Raw genomic sequence first — 21,892 nt, forward strand, 5'->3', positions numbered from 1 at the left:
AGCTATGTAGCATAGCAAGGGCTACACAGTGTGATGCTGGTCTAGGGAATCCTACACATGACACGGTGAGTTATCAGACACTGTTTCCACTCTCTTTCTTTTCACGTAGGCTCCATTTAATTGATGAGCACCAGTCTGTCAGAGTCCACAGCGACAAAGGTGCACAGGTATGTATTTTAGTTGTGAGCTCCTGCAGAACAACCGGTAGTGCTTTGCAAGTGATACAGTACTCTGAGATGCTCTGTGGTGGTGCATAGGAAACACTGGATACCAACTACAGTGTGACACCTTTGTTGATGATTCCAGTAATAGAAATTCATATTATTTATATGAACTTACTGATATGATTTGCAGCATCCCATAACCTGGAAATGCTTTCCAGAGATAGACAATGTTCAGAGTTTTGGGAGAATTATTTCAGTAAGACCCGAAGGAGGGCCTGAGAATGGTGCAAGCGGGTTCTTGCAGGAAAATCAGCACATTGTGCAATGGTCGAGATTCCAAATGTTCCAAAGAATAACTGTGTCCCAATTAATCTGTCACCTTTGGTGGCATGCTTTCTACCATGTTCCCACTTCAATACATATGTGGGTACCTTTCATGTATTCACACTGGGAGCGATCTTTAGTGTGCCTCTTTATTGTGTAAGTAAGCCGCATCCTGCTGGTTTCCTGCAACTTTTACAGAACTGTTCATCCCTCACCTGGCTGGATACATTGAAGCCCATGATACAACTGAGACATGAAATGACGGAATACGTTGATTTATCAGTTCCAAGCGGGTGCCTACTAATGACCAGAGCCTTGTACTATTTCAGTGTCTTGTAACAGTCTCTGCCTGAAAAAAAGATAATGAAAGCACACACTTTAACACGTTGAAACTAGGTCACTGGTGAAGCTGTAAAGAAAAGCTTTCATTTAGTTATATAATAATATTCAGCATGGTATGTGTTAGAAATGGGGGTCTCTAGTTGGCAATGGTTTGAATCTTTGTCCAAGTAGGGACCCTTCTTCCTAGTGACGGTAAGTGGGATACATTTCTATAATAACCCCTGCTAACCCCCTTGGTAGATTTGCATGAGCAGACAGGCTTATCTCAGAGACAGTGTGTAAAGCATTTGTGTAAACATACAGTAATACAGTGAAAATACTACAAATGGACACCACATCAGCTTAGAAAAATACATGATCTTTACCTAAACCAAACAAGACCAAAACGACAATAAATCCACACTACAGTAATCAAGATATGAATTTTAAAAGGTAGAAACAGTTCAGTCCATAGCAAACTATAGATGCAACACTTTCAACATAAAGTACCTTGGATGCGTCAAAATCATAAACACAAACAGCCGTTCTGAACGTGCAGGGAAGGTGATGCTTCGGTTCCTTATTCCATGGGAGGTGATCCCTTGTTTCCTTACTGCCATACAGAGGAGAAGATGCATTGCTTTTGTATGGAAGGGGAGGTGATGCGCCAGTTTCTTACTATGTGGGGAGGCGATATGTGGTTTCTTACTGCGGCCCCAGTGTTGCTGTAGACTTGGCACCCCGGTGCGATGCGGGAGGATGAGTCAGTTTCTCCAGCTGCAGTCCCAAGATTTGTTGGTTCTTGCAGCCGCACAGCAGGGCCTATGTCAGAATTGGTGTGGTGATCTCGGACATCGTAGATCGGTGCACTACATGCGGCTTGCAGTGATTTTTCCCGCCGCGGGCTGGTGCTTTGTTGATTTCTTCGCCTATACTTTGGAAACAGGTGCGGATGCATCACGATTCTCATCGATGCACTACTTTTCCAACAGCAGGAACAAACTCCAGAGGTCCAGAACAGGGACCAGCACCTCTTGGCAGGTCAGAACTCCCAACAAGGAAGTTCAGGGGAGGTGGGGGTGAAGTCTTTGTGTTCTTGAGACTTCAGAACAGGAGGCAAACTCTACTTCAAGCCCATGGAGATGTTTCTCAAGCAGGGGACACAGCACACAGAAAAGTCCTTGTCCTCTACGTGGCAGAAACGGCCACTGAAGGCCAACCCCAGAAAGTACACATCAAAGGGGAAGTACTTCTCCTTCAGGTTTTCCAGCTCTTTTCTTCGGCAAACATTCCTCTTGAATCCCAGAAGTGATCTAAAAGTCTGGGTTCTGGGCCCCACATTTTATAGCACAAATTCCTTTGTTCTCCGGTGGCAGAAAAGCCCTTTGCCCAGCCACAACCAGTTCTGTCCTCTCTGGTGTAGTTCAGGTGTGAAATAAATCTACTCCCCCTATGCTGAATGCAGACCAGGTCTATTCAGCCCAGCCCTTACTGTTATGTTAGGTACTCTTGTATAGCGCTCGAATCATCCTGGGGCATCTCGGCGCTGTCTAGAGTTGCACCTAGCTGGCGCGTCCACTGAGCCGAGTTGGCAATTAATACAAAAAAGGCTTTTAGGTGCTTCCTAAATGAAGTGTACAGTGGGATTTCCCTGAGGAATTTGGGGAGACCGTTCCAATATTTAGGGGCAAGGTAGGAAAAGGCCATGCCATCCGTACGTTTAAGGCGGATGCGTGGGATCTGTAGCAGTCTCGCTGAGCCTGATCTCAGCATGCGACCTGGGGTATATCTTTTTAATTTAATTTGTAGGTATTTTGGGCCTCGGCCATTTAGAGCGTTAAAGGACAGTCAGCAAATTTTAACGATGGAGCGTTTTTTTACCCGCAGCCAATGCAAAGATTTTAACAGGGGCAATTATGGGGAGCCAGCTGGCATATTTAGGATCATTCTTGCCGCAGTGTTTTGGATAACTTGTAACTTATTTAGGAGTGTGGTCCCAACCTCAGCTAGGAGGGCATTTCCATAATCCAAACAGCTGATAACCATTGCTTGGATCAGTGTTCTGCGGTGGTCAGTAGGGATATATGGGAAGATTTTCCGAAGTAGGCAGAGGCTGTGATAGCAGGAGCCAACAGTGGCTGCTACATGATCCCTCATAGTCAGTGAGTGGTCTAGTTTCACCCCCAGGTTCTTTACATGCTGTTTTGGTACAGGGGGGGCACCCAGTTGTGGGGGCCACCATTCATTATTCCAGATGTTTACGGCCTTACCCAGCAGCATCACCTCAGTTTTCCCTGGATTCAACTGGAGAAAGTTGTCAGTCATCCAGTTTGATATTGCAAGTATGCCTTTGGCGCCTGTCCGCCTCTGGGTTAGAGCCGATGGTGAATAACAGCTGGGTATCATCAGCATATGAGACCGTTTCAAAGCCCAGTGCTTCTACTTCTGTAGCCAAGGGAGCCAAATGAATGTTAAAAAGGGTAGGGCTGAGGCAGGAACCCTGTGGAACACCCTTGTCAAATGTTGTTTTATCTTAATGGAACGGACCCAGAATACCTGTCTGGGTTCTGTCCGTTAGGAAGTTTTTTAGCCATTTTAGGGCTTGGCCATGTATGCCATAAAACAGTAACCTCTCCGCGAGCCGAGCGTGGGAAACGGTATTGAAAGCCGCGGAGAGGTCAAGGAGGATCAAAATAGCCGATCCCCCAGCGTCCACGGTTAACCTCAGTGAGTCCGTGACGGCTAACAGGGCGGTTTCTGTACTAAAGCCTGGGCGAAACCCTGATTGCGAGGGTTCCAGAATATCATTGGCCTCCAAATAACTGCTTAGTTGTCTATTTATAATACTTTCAAGTATTTTTGCCAACAGAGGGAGCAGTGAGATAGGGCGATAATTACTAAGCTCCTGCGGGTTTGCCAGGGTTTAATTTAGAATGGGTCTGACAAAAGCCTCCTTCCAGGAGGTAGGGATTGAGCCTGATTGAATGGAACAGTTGAACATTTTTTGAATAGTAGGTGCACAGCACTGGAATAAAAGAGACAATATTTTTGGGGGGCATGGATCAGCGGGGGAGCCTGATTTGGCTACATTTAGTGCTTTAATCACTTCTTCAAGTGTGGCTGGCGAGAAATTTTCCAAAGAACAAGTTGACCTGATAGTAGGGCTTTTTGGGCTGGACAGGTTTGAAGGGGTGGATTTTTCAGGTGGAGGAAAGATGGAATAGATCATTGCGATCTTTTCCTGAAGAAAGGTAGATAAGGAATCACAAATTTCCTGGGATTCCACAGGTGAGTGTTTACAGACTTCAGGCGAGGTAAAGTCTCTGACAATGCCAAAAAGGGCTTTCGAAGAGTTGCTGGCATTCTCGATTTGGTTCAGGATGTATAGGCGTCTGGCTGTCTTTAAATTTCAGTGATAGCCGGTTAAGGCTAGTTTAAACTTGTGCCTGCTTTGAGGACACTTTGAAACTCGCCAGTGTCTCTCTAATTGTTTGCAGGATGATTTTTGCTGTCGTAGCTCTAGGGAATACCGTAGAGTTGAACTTCGACTAGGGATAGGTCTGAGATTTACACTTATCTGAATGGTGTTGTCGAAAGATTTTTCAAGGGCTTTGTTGAAAGATGACAGCATGTCTGATACCTCTAGGTCATAAGATTGTATTTGTTGCTCCGCCTGGAACCTGGTATTAAAAGCAGAGGTCAAAAGTTTATGCCAGGGTATATGGAGTACTGATTTTCTGGCCACCAATTGTTTAGAGGATTGCAGGACAGTGTTGGTCATTACAAACTTGATCATGTAATGGTCGGTCCACGTGAGAGGCCACGGTGGGTCGCATTTAAGCAGATCAGTATTTGAGAAAATTAGGTCCAAAGTGTGTCCTGCCTGATGTGTGGTGCCTACTACTCTTTGTGTGAGTCCTAACTGTTCAAGCTCAACAAGAAAATTACTAGTCTCTTGAGTTGAAATAGCCTCACAGTGGAGATTAAAATCTCCCAACATCAGGAACTTGTTTGATGCAAGGACATGTATGGCTATGTAGTCTATTAAGGTGTCTACAAAGTTTGTTTTTAGACCCGGTGGGCGATAGACTAACGCCCCCATCCAACTTTCCGTGGGGGATTTGGACACCTTAAAAATACCAATTTCTAGGTTCTCATTTGTCATGGTGGAGACCCAGGATATATTAAGATGGTTTTTGAAAGCGATGGCAGTTCCGCCGCCTACTTTCCCCAGTGCGATCTAAATGTATAAATTTATAGTTCTCTGGTATGGCAATATTTATAGTAGGGTAATTTTGTGGAATTCAACCAGGTTCCTCTGGTGAATGCGAGGTAATCATATCCCAGATTTCGTAAGGGTGTTTGGCCAAAGAACGTACGTTGCATAGAATAAAAGAGGTGCCCTCCGGTGAAAAGTATCTTTGAAGTCTGGCTAATGGAACGGAAGATAGATATATGTTTCCCTGGAAGGAGCAGTGTCTGCAGGCAACTGGACCTTCCAGTGTATCGGGAAAGGTGTTGGTGCAGCTAGCATTGGGGCGTTGAGTAAGGGTTTGTAAGACTCTGATGGTATGTAAAAGCTCAGACGAATATGTAACCCTAGGAGGGGAGAGTGATGTTACTTTAATAGTGCCTTGCAAATAGACAAGGAAGAACAGAGACAAAGAAGAACATGTACTTGGTCCATGCTCCAGGGAAGATCTAACACAAGAAAAGAAAAGAAGGAAAGCCTACTGAAATTAAGCAATCGAAAGAATGTAAATGAGAGTGACAATGAAAACAACTAATGCTATACTGTGGGATGTTTGGAAGCCCACGGAATTGTAAACAATACATCGGAATCAAGTCCCTTTTTCATTAAAAAAACACCTTTAAATACTTATGATCTGAGCAGACCTTCAAAATAATTCTTTAAACAAGATTTTAAAATTCTTTTAAGGCCCAAAATATTGCCAATGAATCTTTTTCAGTTACAGAGTAGTTAATCTCTGAACCTCACAAACACTCGGAGGCACATGCAATCAAACATTCAACTCCATGTATTTTTTGCAATTAGACCACTTCTAATCCCTAGAGTTCGCATCAGTAACAATAGTGGTCTCTTAAACTGGAACACAAGCCTGTAAACATGGTGCATCTTTTAATTCAGTCTTCAACTACTAAAATTCCTCTTGACATTCCTGGTCCCAATTACATTCCACATTTTTCCCAGAAGCGCTCTTAACAGCGAATTTCTGTCAGCAAAATTTTTTAAGAATTTACCATAATATTCAATCATACCCAAGAAAGACACTAACTCCTCCATAGAGCAAGGTTCTTTCAGCTCCGCTACTGCATAAATCAATTCTTCAACATTCACATCTGCCCCTTTCTGTGAGATAATATGTCCCAGGTAACATGACTCACAACACTCCAAACTTAATCTTATCTTACCCGAGAGTCAAACACACCTTGATAAGTCTTTTCAAAACTGCACACACTCAGCCATCTTGTTCTTCATGATGCTGCAAAACTTTAAGACATTGAGTGTTACACCACAAACTCAGTTCAATACCTTGTCCATTACACATCAAAATACTGGGGCTGCAGAAACAAGTCCAAAAGGCATCTTCCTAAACTTCTAAGCCACCATGGGTGTAATGAAAGAAGTGAGTTCTTTTTAGCAAAAATCCAACTCTAACTGGTAAAATGCCACAGTCAGGTCAAGTGTGGTTACATGCTTTACCTCTGTCCAAATAAATATTAACTTATCAATGTTAGGTATGGGATGCCTATCTGCAATACCCTATCAGTTAAGAGCTCTAAGATGCACATATAAACAAATGTCACCATAGGACATCTTGGTGACAACTATAGGGGCCAATCTTTCAGTGGCTTCAAGTGCTTAAGTCACTCTGAAGTACATACAATTCTGTAGTTCAATGGCAACTTTATCTTGAATCCTGGCTAGTACTCTTCTAAACATAGCTGCCACAGGTGCAGTCCCTTGCTTGAGCCTTAAGTGATGCTTGTAACTCTTGAGGCATCTTAATTTATCAACAGACAATTGCTGATACTTCTTCCCAGAGTCAACCGTCAGGTATTCTATCTATTGTGCCTGTACCTGGGGACTGGCATTGGGATTCAAGGTAACTCCCAGCCTTTTCAGGTGTGGTCATCTTATTAGATCATCTCTACTTTTCTAAAGACAGATTTTACCATCAATGTATTTACTTCACAACTCCATACATGCATTAAAGAAGCCTAACATCTTTATGGGTTGACCATTATGCTCCCCAGGCCGAACAACATTGGCATTCAATTTAACTTTATTAAAAAACACTTGACCATATGTCACCTTTTAAATTATAGTCAAATGTGTGCTTGTGATAAACCTCATAAGCAATACGACACTATCCACTTCCACTTTTACCACAATGAAAGTTCGGAAACATTTAGTTCATCCTAATTCTACACCCCTGCTTATTTTAAATGAACAATAGTCATGTTGTCCTTTTCAGTATACTATTACCAGCATATTGCAGGCTTGAAAAATAATATTATATATCCTCTGGAGCCCACTTTAAGAGGTTGTAAAGGATGCTTTTTCGAGTGCGGACTTGATAATTGAATATATTTTTACTGTACATGGAACTCCACCCAGACAAATATGAAACAGACTGGTATCGCTCTGCTTTAGGCACATATATCTGTTAGAATGCAGGCAGACTGAGTACTGAAGATTCTTATATCAAAGTAACAGCAGAATACTGTCATTCATAGATCATTTAAGGAAAGTGGGTCTATTGCTAATTATACACATTTAGCGCCTGATTCACAAAGGTACTTATATGTAGTAAAGTTACGAGTCTCCGAACTCGTGATGGAATCTCCGCACTCGGGGCAAAATCTCTGCACAGCGCTCTGCAGAGAGGGCAGTGGAGCATATATTCCACCACGAGTGCGGAGATTCCGCCACATGTGCGGAGATTCTGCACTTGTAACTAGTAACGTGGGAGAGGTGTGGCGCCGCGGCCAGGGTGACTGACTCCGGAATCTGGGGATCACGGATCAATCCCCAGGGCCGTCGGCTGATTAGCCCAGCACCTTGTGACTCTGGGCAATAGCTTGCTTAATCTTCCCGACGGCCCCCAGCGCCTAGAGACCCTAAAGGGTGATGGTTTGCGCTTTACAAATGTGGATTATTATTATTATTATTACTACATGTAAGTCTCTTTGTGAATCGAGCTCATATTGTATTTTTCAATTCCTTATGCTGCTCTTATGGTTCAGTGAACTTTCACCTGAATATTGTTGTTCTTCTCCTGACTGTGTGTTGATGGCTTCTACTGAGAATGTTGGCTATAGTTTCTATAATTAAAACAAACTATAACTGTTCATATTTTGCAAAATTAGATGCATACACCCGGGCAGAGGTCATTTACGAGTGGACAAGAGATCCTGCACAGTCAGTGGTGGTGGCAGAAGATGGCTCGCGCTTGAACCAATACGACCTTCTCGGACAGACAGTTGCATCAGGAATCGTTCAGTCCAGTACAGGTCTGTAAAAAAGTAGATTTTTTTTGTGTGGCACCTGGTCAGACAATATGTGGAAGATTGGATACATTTCTGTATTGTGAGGAAACCCTTGATATTAGGAGCTAAGAGGTATCCCAAAAGGTCTTTAAGGTCAAGATGAAGCAAGGAAGCAAAGTCTCAGAAAAAGAACATAGATGGAGAACCAGATGCTTCTAACAGTACTTATATTAAAAGGGAGAATAGCAAACGGTGGCTTTTTCCTGAGGAATTTGATGAGGTGGAAATTGTGATGATTATTACAATTAAATCTGGAAATCATATAACACAACATGGTAATATTGGCCTTCTATCTGAGGTTGTCGCTGCACTAAATTGTCTACTCATTTTAATTTTATTCTGTATTGTTATATGCAATTTATGAATATTTAAAATGTTATATAAAAGGAGGAAAACTGTGACTGCGGGAACACACACACACACATATATCTTGAAATTCTGCATTTGACTCCTTTAATGGACATTATCACCCTATTCCCCGCATTTCATACCCCAGCCGTCTTCCTATTATATCTAAGTAGCCTCTTCCCTAACTCTATTCTGTACCTCATATTAAAACCTTGACTATCTTTCTTTCTTTATCTACCTTCTTTATCTACCTTCTCCTGTTTCTATCTCTCAGAGTGTTTCCTCTGGGACTAGCTCACCTTTCTATCCTTACCTTATACTTGCTCCATTTCACCTACCCCTCTAATCCATCTCCAAAAGTACCTGCTCTATTCTTCTACTTTACCTCTCGGTTATTCTCCTCTCTCCTCTCTGATTATGTTTCTCTTGCTCTGTTCGGTCAGACCCAGCATTCTAACAAACATTTGAACACATAGATAACTCATTAGAAGAGGAACAGTGAGAGCATGACCTGTTTCCCGCGATCAAATGCTGAAAATGTTCAGAGCAGTCCTTCGAATTGTAATGTTACAGCAAGTAGGCCATTGGTGAAGAGAGATTTATTTGTGATATGAATATATGCCAAACAAAGCCACCATATCAAGTGCAGCGTGCTTATTTCTTATTTAATATTATGCGCTAGAATACAAAATATTAACCAAGTTACCTTTGCAATGTACTTCCTACAATGGATGGATCAGGTTCGTTAGAGAGCACATTCCACATTAAATAGTATTGCTTCAGTTTAACAAAAATCTAGACACAGGCGCAAAATCAAATGCCTTAAGAATAGTTGTTTTTTGCTTTCTTTTGGTACTATGTGGCCTGCAGACACTAAGCGCCTTGAACATTCTGTTGTTTTTGCATGCTTCTGAATGTTTAACGTGTACTGCAATATTGCTTGACTACACACGGGCTTGGATTTGCTGAAAATATAACTTATTCAAAACATAGGTCCCAAAATAAGTTTCACCAGGGGCCCAAAAAAGTCCTTAAGATTTCACTAATCCAACAACGAGAGGCACATTTTCTAATTCTCAGGTCACACCCTCTGCCTGTCATTTAATCAAACTAGCAAAAGCATGGCGCTCAATGTTAATTGTACAAAAAAAATCAAAGAGTTAGTTTTTTTATAACAAGCTGTAGGTTACAGATCACCAACCTAATTGGAGTTCGTTCTTCCCTCAAATGTGAAAAAATAATATTCCTGTTGTGCAAGAGTATCCAATAAGCGTACACCTGCCATTATCCAGCCCACTCATAGCAGGGCAGCCTCTTTCACTTCTAACATCAGTGCTTTTGATGCACGCGAGTCAGTGCAGGAATACAAACTACGGTACAATATCATTGTTTCTTTCCTTTTGCTCCGATTTTCAAGCTAACTACGTGTCATCAATTTGGCAGCAATAAGACTAAGCAAAACATGTGCTCAATGAAAAATGCAAGTGTATTCAGCCTCAAACAAAAGTCACCTCATGGAGAAACAAGCAATCACCATCTGCATAGAGACATTGTTTGATAGGGAACCCGATTCACGAGCAGCACGACGTACAAACTTGAGCTTGCAGACGAGAGATGCGAGGATTGAAATGATTCGCAGCGTCTAGACACTTGCTGCCTATGCGCTAAGCATGTCAAACAGCACCATCCCCTCATTCCGCAGTCTGGCAGAACACTCCAGTCTAACAGTCTCGGCTCAATAAACACCACGAAGGGACTCTACAAAAATAACATTTGATGGCACTCCCAATTCCCAAGCCATATTGACGTCCACGTTCAAGCGGTAAAATGTGCAAAAACACTGACATAGGTCTACGTGGATATGGTGCAATAGGGCCTATTACGATTTATTTTCCAACACATATTGATATGCTGTCAATAAAAGCATTCTACAGGAACTCGAAAGATTCTTAACGGACTGATTGTATACATTTCTGGCACTGAAAACTAAAGTAGCAGCAGTAATTATAACACTTACAAAGCTTCAATAATATGTGTAACTATCATTTACTCCCCACTGCTAACCGGGTTGAATCTTGGTACCTTAAAAATTGGTTTCATTTATATCCAGATCAATCATTTCTTGACTTAGACAGGCTGACGGGTACAGTTGTCCCTCCCTCATTTCTTATATTGCTCACCAATACCTCTGAAGCTGTTATAACTTGCCAGCTTACATTTGAAGCAAACAAGAAAGTGGAGACCTTTACACAGCACACTCCTCCCTCATGTATTAGGACTGAAGCATTCAGGGATCCTGGTGTATTAACCCTTCGAATCTCTGAGAATTTCACCAGATCTGATACAGCATAGTGCCGAGGCCTGCTGAGCTGCACCAAGCAACCCTGAACAAAAGGCTTCACCCGGAACTGGTGAAGATCAACGAGGAGCCCGAAGTCACAGCATGCAGCTCCTCACGAAGGCTTCACCAGATCCATTGACATATAGCCCTGCAGAACTGCTCAGCTTCCGACTGAAAGTTTCACCGAATCCAATGTAGAGTGATAAAGGATGACTCCGAGCTCTGCAGAGCTGCACTGCACTGTCTTCACAGCAAAATCATAAGGTAATACTTCCAGAGGGACATACCTGGTCCTGTGCCTGGCCAGTGCTCCATCACTGTCGGCCTGAACTTGTGAGTTTGTCCCAGTCCTGAACCAGATTCCCGCAGTTGGTGCTTTGTACCTTTGGTGCTGTTTTTGCCCCAAACTTTAAAAAACTCATAAACTCTGATTCTAGTGATTAGAGCTTGTCATTTTGTTTTTTTAAATTCACTCTATTTTTCTAAATAGAGTTGCAATTTTTCTTGTGTTGCATTTTCTAGTTAAGACTGACTACTTTTGTGCCAAGCTACCAAAGGGGTAACCACTGTTTTTTTAGTGATTTTTGTGGTGTAACCTGAGAAGGATAGTGAATAATATTTGAAGAGGGTTCTCACCCCTTCAACCAATAACCTAATTTCTTATAGACTTGTAATGGACTTGGATGCTTATGTCAGATAGTATTATGTGAAGATTAAAGAGGCATTCATTAGACAGTTTTGCCAGACCCATGACCAATACCAACTTACTGTTAAGGAAACTGAAAAGAGGAGGCATGGAATTTGTCTAAATTTCGCTTTATATGCACACACACAGCATGTCCGTGACAGATGTGACCATACTGGCAGCATACTGAACTGCATTTGGAGACTTAGAAAAAGCAACTTTCATTTCCTTGTAAAGAACCCTCCCAGTCATTTTGGGGTTGACATGCTCCATTATTTAAGATTTTCACCATCTTGGAGAGGTGACTCTATTTTCCTTAATTCATTTTCTAACTTTATTTCTCATAATTATTTCAACTTAACTTTTGGTTCCAGTAGAATCCACTAGAAGGGAAGTGAATTCGGAAGCAACTGGCCTCTAATTTGTGAATTAGTTATTCCTCTCTGTGTTCTTTGCTAAGATGTGATTTCCTAACCAAGTAGCCAAGCCACTCCTCTTGTGAAAGCCTATATCTTCAAAGCCACAGTTCGTCTGAGCTGATGGCATGCCCTTCTGTGCCCGGATTGCACTGAGCACCCGGAGCACTGCTATGATAAACGCACTTCAACATTCTCTGCTTCCCAACAGCGAAAACTCCAAGGGAACATTGTACATTCAACACTCATGACCTAGAACAAATATCCCTGGTTCATTGTAAAACATATGGGCTTACATTTATGCCTGCTAAAATGGAGACTGGTCTGGCAATTTCCAGTAACATATCTCCTTAGAGTGATAACATTATTAGATCAAATTATCTATCTGGTTACATAAAAATAGTGAGATCTTTACCTAACAACAAAATAGAAATTCTGGAATTAGAGTCCCATTAACCCAAAATATTGTCTCTCACATACACATGGCTGCATGAGGCATCTGGCGCAGAAACTGAGGTAGCTATTCCCTTACATTATTGACTAATTATATGTGATTGTGCATAGAAATAAAGAGGAATCATTACACTGATTTGTAATCAGAACATTATCAGATCAGTTTTGGAAAAACCCCTTTCCCTAATTCAGAAGGATTGCTTTTCTCTCTTAAGGTAGATGCCATCCTGTGTCCTGCTTAGGTGTAATTATATATCACCAATTACCTATGTGCCTTTTGAACTTTCATAATTATCCAAAGAGCCAACTTCATGATCTAGAGAGATCTAAATTTCATCTTAGACAACTTAGAAGATCGGGAATCTCTAAACCTGTTAGATTAACTCAAAGATTAGGTTTCACCCCTCTTCGGGCTCTTGTCCACCTCTGATAATGCACATGATCTGTGAAGTAATCACTCCAGTCCTTATGAAAAAGTTAACCATGATAAAGCCAATACTTGAAAAACCTACGGCATATCCCTCATTTTTTTCCAACTACAGGACAATCTTTCTGCTTCCACGCCCAACTAAGAGAATTGAACAATCTGTGAAGACTCAAGTATCTAACTATCTTGAAGAGAATCTATTACTAGACTAGAATGAATGAGGATTTACACTTGGCTATAGCAGCCGTGGCCCGTGGAGGGAGTGCCGGTGGGGCAGGCAGGCGGGCGGGGGAGGGGCAGGGTGGGGGTGAAGGCACGTCTAAGGCAAGCCCGTCTGCGCCCGTCCGCGACCAGACCGCGGCCGGGGACAGACATGCTGCCGGTAGTGGAACACAAGGTGGAAGGATAGTGTGGTCAGGTGAGGACTTAAAGGCTCTCGTTCCCCCATCCAAATGCTGCCCTCACGCTACAGATCCTCTGACTTTCGACCCCCCTCAGATATGTAGCAACTGTGAGATAGCTTTTGGCAGTGAAGACTTTGTGAGGCCCCCTAATCCCAAATCCCCACCTCAGATAGGCCTTAGAGCTGGCTTACTGAACTGCAGATCCCTAGCCAAACATGCTGACAATGTTTGGCTTTTACTAGAAGAGCAGGAATGGGATATCCTGTTTTTAACAGAAACTTGGATCAAGGAGGACAACTTGACCTCCATTGCACTTGCAGTCCCTCTGGGATTTAAAATATGCCTCGCCAACCGCTCTGGGACAAAAAGAGGCGGTGGCGTAGCCATTATTTTTAAAGAGCACCTAATACTAACATCTTCAGCCCCCACGACTATTCAAGGAATCAAAGGCCTTCACTTCTGTTTTCAGGTGAGCCCTCAGCTATCACTAGCAGGATTAGTGATATATCGCCCTCCGGGCGGCGTAGATCCCAACCTAATCACCCTACTGGATATGATTGTTCAGAGCTCGCTCCTCCACCCCCATTTCATTGTGGTAGGTGACTTCAACATCCACATGGATAAACCCGACTGTGCCATGGCAGAGCTGCTCAGAGCAACATTAAACACGGCCAGTCTCAGACTGATCAATGAGGGCCCTACACATACAGGGGGCCATACTATTGATCTCATCTTCTCTAACATCAAGAATGTGCTGCCTGAGGTACCACTCCCTCTGACATGGTCAGACCACTCACTTGTCCCATTTACACTGAACATGGTGTATGAATTCCTAATTCTAGCAAATGTTACTTCCTAAAAAGGCAATGGAAAAAGCTGACCCCCGATACCCTGTCCTGGCACAAACCACCCCATCTTTGACAAACAATGCCAATATTGATGCTCAACTCCTCAATGAGTGGGTTGGAAAGATGGTCTCCTCCATTGCGCCAGCCTCCCGAGCACTATCAAAAAGAGACTCTCCCTCAGCTCCTTGGTTCTCGCAGGAACTAAGGAAAGAGAAAGCAGTTTGTAAAAAGCTGGAGAGACTCTGGAGAGCAACAACAATAGAAGGGGGCTCCCCGTAGGGTTTCTTAGAGATATAGGCAGGCCAAGGGGGAAGAACAACTGTATAGAGAAAAATAGAAGGTACCCTGCCAATTACTTATAGAGGTCCCAGCTAGGGGATCCTACTGTGATAAAGTGAGGGGGTGGTTAGCCCAGAGCCACATATCTGGAACTCTTCCATTGCTTCGGGCACATTTCCGGACGTCTGGAAACATGCTACTCTCCTACCCCTAAAGAAAAAACCTAATGGGGATCCAGAAGACCTCACTAATCTCCGCCCAATATCTCTATTAGCTGCCCCGGGAAAAATGTTGGAGAAAGTCATACAGCGCCAACTGAGCAAATTTGTAGAAGTAAACAAAATCCTACATGAAACACAGTCTGGCTTCCGACCCGGCTTTAGCACGGAAACAGCGCTTATTGAGGTAGCCGAGTCAGTAAGGTGGTCGATGGATGCATGTAAATCAGCAATGCTGGTACTCCTGGATCTGTCGGCCGCCTTCGATACGGTGGACCACGCCAGACTACTCAGCCGGCTGGGTGAGATAGGTATTCAGGATAGGGCGCTGGGTTGGATACACTCTTATCTATCCCAGAGAACTCAGAAGGTGGCACTTGGGACGATCTCTTCGGCACCCAAGACCCTCAGCTGTGGAGTTCCGCAAGGGTCAGCCCTCAGCCCCCTTTTGTTCAACATCTACCTTGCTCCTCTCTTTACGCTAATTGCCAACTGGGGTGTCAAGGCAATCTCGTATGCCGACGACACCCAGTTGGTATTTCCGTACTCTGAGATGACGCAAGAGTCCTTTTCAAACTTCAAAGGCTGTCTCCAAGATATAGCACATTGGATGAACACAAATAAATTAAAACTAAATGCCAATAAGACCGAAGTTATCTTTTTTGGCAAGGGTCCCACCCCGCCTCAGAACTTTGGTGGCCGACGGAGATGGGCCCTGCCCCCTCACCCAGTCACACGGCAAAAAATCTTGGAGTGAGATGGGATGATAGCATGTCTTTTACCTCCCATATCCAACAAGTTGCCGGCTGCTGCCTGAGCAAGCTGAGAAATCTCCGAAAAATCCTGAGACTCCTGCCGGAGAGCTGCCGAAAAACGGTTATCCATGCTACTGTTACTTCACGGCTGGATTATGCCAACGGACTCTACCTAGGCCTACCAAAATACCTGACACAAAAGCTCCAGGTAGTTCAAAATGCGGCTGCGAGATTGTTACTGCGAATCCCACTCAAGCAGTCAGTCTCTCCGCATCTTCGATCCCTGCACTGGCTGCCAGTTGCCAGCAGAATAAAATTTAAAGCACTGACGCTGGCGTTTAGATCTCTGCATGGCTACTGTCCAGAATACCTGAAAAACCGCCTCCCCAGATACTCCCAAACCCACGCATTGCGGTCCAATTGCCGTGTTCAATTGACAATCCGACGCACGAAAAAGGCTCGACTAGGCGGTCGGACTTTCTCGGCAAACGTCTCCGCTCTGTGGAATACCCTGCCACAAGAAATTCAACAGGCTCCTTCTGAACCCTGCTTCAAGAAACTGCTGAAAACTTGGCTTTTCACCCAACCCCGTTAGCTTTCCTATCTTTAGCCCCAGGTCATCTGTGTTCTACTAGCGCCGGGACACCTCCTAGCGAGGTAGCTGTTCGCGCTTTACAAAATCCAGTATTATTATTATTATTATTATTATAAACACCGGAATATGGATGATTGCAGGTAAGTAAACAATTAAATTAATAAAACGAATTTCGTTCCATGCCCTGCATCGCAAAATGCAATGCAGGTCGCAAAAACGAAATTAGTTTTATTAATTTAATTGTTTACTCACCTGCAATCATCCATATTCCAGTGTTTATCACCCCCCACCCTGCCCTCCCCTGCCCCGCCTGCCTGCCCCACCAGAACTCCCTCCTCTGGCCGCAGCTGGGCTATAGTACAAAATCAGCAGTCATTGATATAACAGAGTATTTGAGAATGACCACTCTCTACCTTTCAGACTCATCAGTCACCTTACATATTGCCTGCCAACCTACTCTACTTACTCGAATGGGCAGTGATAAAATAATTAAGCAATGGCATAAATCAATTGTCTCCTTTTATTAGACCATATACAAATCCTAACCTTCTTCCATTTTAATCCTCTCCTTTTTCTAGCTGCTGCTCAGTACCCCAAGGATCTTCTCTAAGCCCTACACTGTTAAACATACACATCTTCTTTGGCAGCCATAGTCAGATTACGGTTCCAAAATTTCATTTTATGCCAATGACACTCAAATTATAGTGTCCATAGCTGATAATTAGGACATAATAAGAATTGTTTTGCCTAATATATGTCAAGAAATAATACATGGATGAAACAGAACCATCTAAAACTGAATGCCCCAACCCAGCTGAGTCAGGATTAAATCTAGGCATCACCTTTGACACCAAAACCACTTTCTCTACACAGATTAACAAGAGTATGGCCTTCTGATTCAATAACTTGAGATCTTTAAGAAAATCCTGCCTTGTCTTCTGGAGGACTCAAGGAAGACTGTGATCCAAGCATTAATTGTCTCATGTTTAGACAATGGCAATGTCCTCTACTTAGTAACCCAGAAACAACATTTTCATATGATTCAGAATACAGCAGCCAAACTTTTACTTCAGCTTACCAACCATACCTCCATCAGTACTATCTTAAAGAATTACACTGGCTACCTTTATGGATATGCCTGACACCCAAAAGCATTCATGATTTTGGCGCACTTTACATAAGCTGAAAACACTTTCATTGTGTATCCAGATGTGCCCTGTTATCTGCCAATCTTCTTCTACTGATAATTTCCCACATTAAACGCTCCAGACAAGGAGGAAGTGCTTTCTCTTTTCTAACCAATAAGCTGCAGAATACACTAACACATCAAATCACAAAAACACGGCTTTTCAAACTTCTTTAGTCCATTCTTAATTCTTCTGTTAGCTCGATACCTAATGTTGGGAAGCCTTTGGGATAGTTGTTGTTTCTTTAGAAATAAAACTGGATTTATTCATTCAAATTTAGCAGCTGTGGCTGCAGGGTTATACAGAGAATTTGAAAGGTGTGTTCAATTAGAAGAATATGGCACCTCTTGATGAACAGTTCATTGTTTTATTAGTTGGTCTCTTTTTGGGGCATTGCCATCAACGACTCCATAATTGCATTGCAAACAAACTCAATCCAGGCTCATGCCTGTAGTATCTCCCAAGGGGGTGAACCAGAAGGAAGAAACTACCAGTGGAGAGAAACATACGTTTGCTTACATTTCTATACAAACTGGATAGCATTAATTAATCCTGAGGAATGCCATGTATCCAAGGCTGGAGAGAAATGCAGATGCTTGAGGATGGCACTGGACTCATTTCTGTGTAAGACAGGGCCCATTGAATGACAGCTCTTTAGACTGTGCAAAAACCCACATGGGTTGTAGGTCTGAGAGTTCTGCCAAGAAAATTAACACCCACGCTGCAAAACTGGTCTTTCAGGTAGAACAGGAGTCTGAAGACATGCTCACTGATGTGACCATGTGCTTCATTTTGGTGTGGACAGACAACCTCAATGTTGTCCATAATAACATCAATCAAACAGCAATGTTTGCACAATGTGTGCATTGACAGTAGGAAGGCAACTTCCTGACACAACTCTTAAGGTAGCATTAGCATGATGAGCAATGAGTACCTTTTCTATTACAACACATTGGAAAGTCAGTATGGATACTATCAAACCACTTTTAACAAGAGTGCTGCCTTAGGCAAATACGACACTGGTCAACACTTTGCAAGATGAGGGGACTACCTTGAGGGTGAAGGTGGGAGAAGAGACAGTCTGACTTTAAGTTGTCTGTTTGGAATGATCTAATTGGGATGGGTTGATAGTAGTTTTGGTGCAACATGCTTCGGGTTTCCTCTTTAATCATTCCACACAGTTTTTAATTATTAATCCGTAAGAAATGATGTGACTGCATTTCAGTGAATTTTAAGAAGTGCTTCAGAAACTTTGCAAATTTCTATTTTTCTTTTATTGTTTTTGAGTAAAATCCTATAGAAATAAATGTTCATTAGAGAAAGTCAACAGATTTACTTCATGCAGAGTTTAGTTCCAGCAAAAAAGGCTAAACATACTGTAACAAATTGGGTTACTGGTTCAGGGGGGTGAAACCATACTCAAGCAGCAATCACAATGCTTTTCAGGGTGAAGTCATATGCAAATCCTAAATTACCTGTGTTCAGCACACTGATAGAAGCACAAAGCTCTCAAGCTTAACTTAGAGGCAATGTGTAACGTATTTATGCAGGAATTCAAACAGTGATCAAGTGAAGCACAACACAAGAAAAATCCCACATCAACTAATAAAAATAAAGTGCAAATAGAGTAAAATTTGAATGAATAATTTAAGACCAGAACAACAAAAATCCAATCTGTAGAACTGGCAATATGTCATTTTAAAGATGTAAATGAAATTAGCAACAAAAAGCACAAAGCACCAACTGTAGATATAAGGTCATGCCAGACCGAGACAAATTCACAAGTTCAGGCTGACCACGATGGAGCATGGGCCAGCTACATGGACCCACTTAGGGCAGCTGAACAAGAGTACCTTAAACCCTGGTTGCAGAGCGATGTGGAGTCCTGTGTCAAGGATGCTTTGTGTAGCTGCAATTCCTAGGAGCTGAGAAGCTCAAATGCGATGTCCTTTGTCATCGTCGAGGATGTCTTTGGCGAGGGGCTTGTGATGCCAAGTCCAGCTACGGCTTGTGTAGGGCGTGCCCCCGGGCGGGGACGTGTGGTGGGGGAGGGACAGGGTGAGGGGGTGTAAAATGCGGGAAACGGACGATTTCAGGTAAGTAACGAAAAGAATAAATAAAACAAATGTTGTTGCACGCGCTGCATTGCATTTGGCGATGCAGCGCGTGCAACGAAATTCTTTTTTTTCCATTACTTACCTGAAATCATCAGTTTCCCGCACTTTACACCCCTCACCCTGCCCCTCCCCAGCCCCACGTCACCGCCCGGTGGCACGCCCTACACGGGCCTTCGCTGGTCGAGTCCTGCATTAAGATGTGTTGCACACCAGCTGGGTGTGAAGAAGCTATGGGGCTTGTGATGTGGAGTCCTCCATTATCATCAAGGATAAAAGGCGTGCAATGCAAAGCCCTGCATCGAGGATGTGTTGCACAGTGGTAGTGTCTGGAAAGCTGAAGTTGACGTTCCAAATTCCTGCATCGGACACAAACCACACAGCGTTCCTGATGCAGCATTTGGTGAGGCAATGCATTGTGCATCAACTCTGATGCAGAGATTTTGGTCAGTGGTGCATCGCGCTGTTGTTCGAATGCATTGGATCTGCGGGGACCACAGTTATTGCTGGTGGAGCACCTTCAAGCCCTCTTTTATAGGTCCATGTCTGGGGTGGCATCACTTTGGAGGGTTTAACTCACAGCTGGCAGTATACAGGTGTGGGTAGAAGATGGAGGAAGTCTGTTGTGTTCCTGTGGCTTCTGATCAGGGGGCCAGCCAACTAGCCCTTGGAGTCATTCTGGTGGTCTTGGGTTCAATATGCAAGTCCAGTCCTTCACTCAAGCAAGAGGGCAACCGGGCAACACAGCAGGGCAGCAGACAGGCAGTCCTTCTTGCAGCAGAGCAGTACAGCAGTACTTCTTCTGAGTCTTCCACAGGTCCAGATTGTACTGAAGAGCTGGGGGTCTGAGGTTCAATATTTGTACCTGTTCCCCACTTAGAAGTAGGAGAAGCATCTAGAGGTTTCCACCTCCCAGAGGTGCTTGGGATTTCCTGCCTCTCTTTGCTGTCCCCAGATTGTCTTGGGTCATAATAGACTGGTGTCATATCCCATGTGAGAGTTCCCAGGTAGGGTCTATGTAATGTGCAGTTATGGTAGGCGACAGCTGCTCCTCCTGGTTAACTCAGAGTGGCCCATCCTGCTAACACCTAGCTTTTCTTTGTTTCACTGTCTGTGAGCTATATACAAAGACCAGCTGCCAACCAACACTAGTAATGTGATCCAAGATACAGGCAGCAGACACCAAATGGTTAGAATAATAAAAAGCCATCTTACTAAAAGTGGCATTTTTTGAAATGTTACTAAAATTCTAGCATTACCATGAAAGAGAGCTTTAAATTGTGATTCTCTAGACACTAAACATGACCTGTCTACTGGCTGCCAACTAAACATGATCACTTATTAAATGAAATAAGGTAACTCAGTATTAATTCTCTTGGAGAGGTAGGACTTACAGTAGTGAAAACCGAATTTAGGAGATTTTCACGGCCAGGACATGCAAAACTTGAAAGTTCATGTCCAACCTTTTGAATACACTGCACCCTGATCTCTGGGCTGTTTCGTTCCCAACCTAGGGGTGATTTATATGTATTAAAAGGAAAGGTTTAGGTCTCACAACCAGTTTATTTTGTCAGGTTGACAAAAATGCAAATATCAACTGCACACAGCGGCTGCAATGCTAAGCCTCAGACATGTTTTCGAAGGATACTTAAATGGGTGGCACAATCAGAGCTGCATGCCCGCTCGTAACATTTAATTTACAAGTCCTGGTTACAATGGGTACCACTTTACTAGAGGCTTACAAGTGAATTAAATTTGCCAGTTGGGTATAAACCAATTCTTCCATGTTTAGGGGAGAAAGCACCCTCACTTTAGCAATGGTTAGCAGTGATGAAGTGCAGAGAGTCCCAATGCCATCCAAACTAGATCAGCCAAAAATAGGAGGGGTGAAGTCAAAATGCTTGGAGGAAGACCACGCTAAGGCTGACAGATATAGCACATACAAAACAGCTGTAATGGTCGTTATTAGGATAATAGATACCATTCCATAATGGATGTCTGCCAGTGACATGCAGAGACTACAAACCTATAAATCATTAACAAGAATCATATAGAATGAAAAATATATTCACTCTTCAAACATTATCTACCAGGTCATGTGCAGCCTTAAAAACATTATAAAATACAACGGCACACTTGAGTCATTTCCTCATTCAAGGTCCAGTTTCTGAGGTGTAATAGTTAATGATTTATTCTTTGTTACGCTTAACATTTTGGAGTTTCTGATTAAGCAAAATTTGATCATATGAGACTGTACAGTAATATTTATTTTTAAAAATTGTTTCAAGAAAGAGTTTTTGCTTCTTCACAAATACTCACATATACAGAAAAACAGGCTAAATCTTCAATTATGCACTCACATAATATGCATTCCTGTTAAGTGCCATGTGTCTGTAACCAGGATTCCTAAAGTCCCTTGAGGAAATAAAAGGAATGTT

General features: G+C 42.9%; 1 protein-coding gene across 1 annotated transcript in view; it reads left to right on the forward strand.

Moving 5' to 3' along the window:
- LOC147702816 (gamma-aminobutyric acid receptor subunit alpha-1) overlaps positions 1 to 21,892 on the forward strand; it is a 536,635-nt gene that overhangs the window by 433,194 nt on the left and 81,549 nt on the right. The window contains exon 7 of the mRNA XM_086931399.1: positions 8,205 to 8,348. Coding sequence (XP_086787525.1) covers positions 8,205 to 8,348 — 144 coding nt within the window. The remainder of the gene's footprint in view (positions 1 to 8,204; positions 8,349 to 21,892) is intronic.

Source organism: Lissotriton vulgaris, chromosome 7 (genome assembly GCF_964263255.1).
Source record: "Lissotriton vulgaris chromosome 7, aLisVul1.2, whole genome shotgun sequence".
Lineage (NCBI taxonomy): Eukaryota > Metazoa > Chordata > Amphibia > Caudata > Salamandridae > Lissotriton > Lissotriton vulgaris.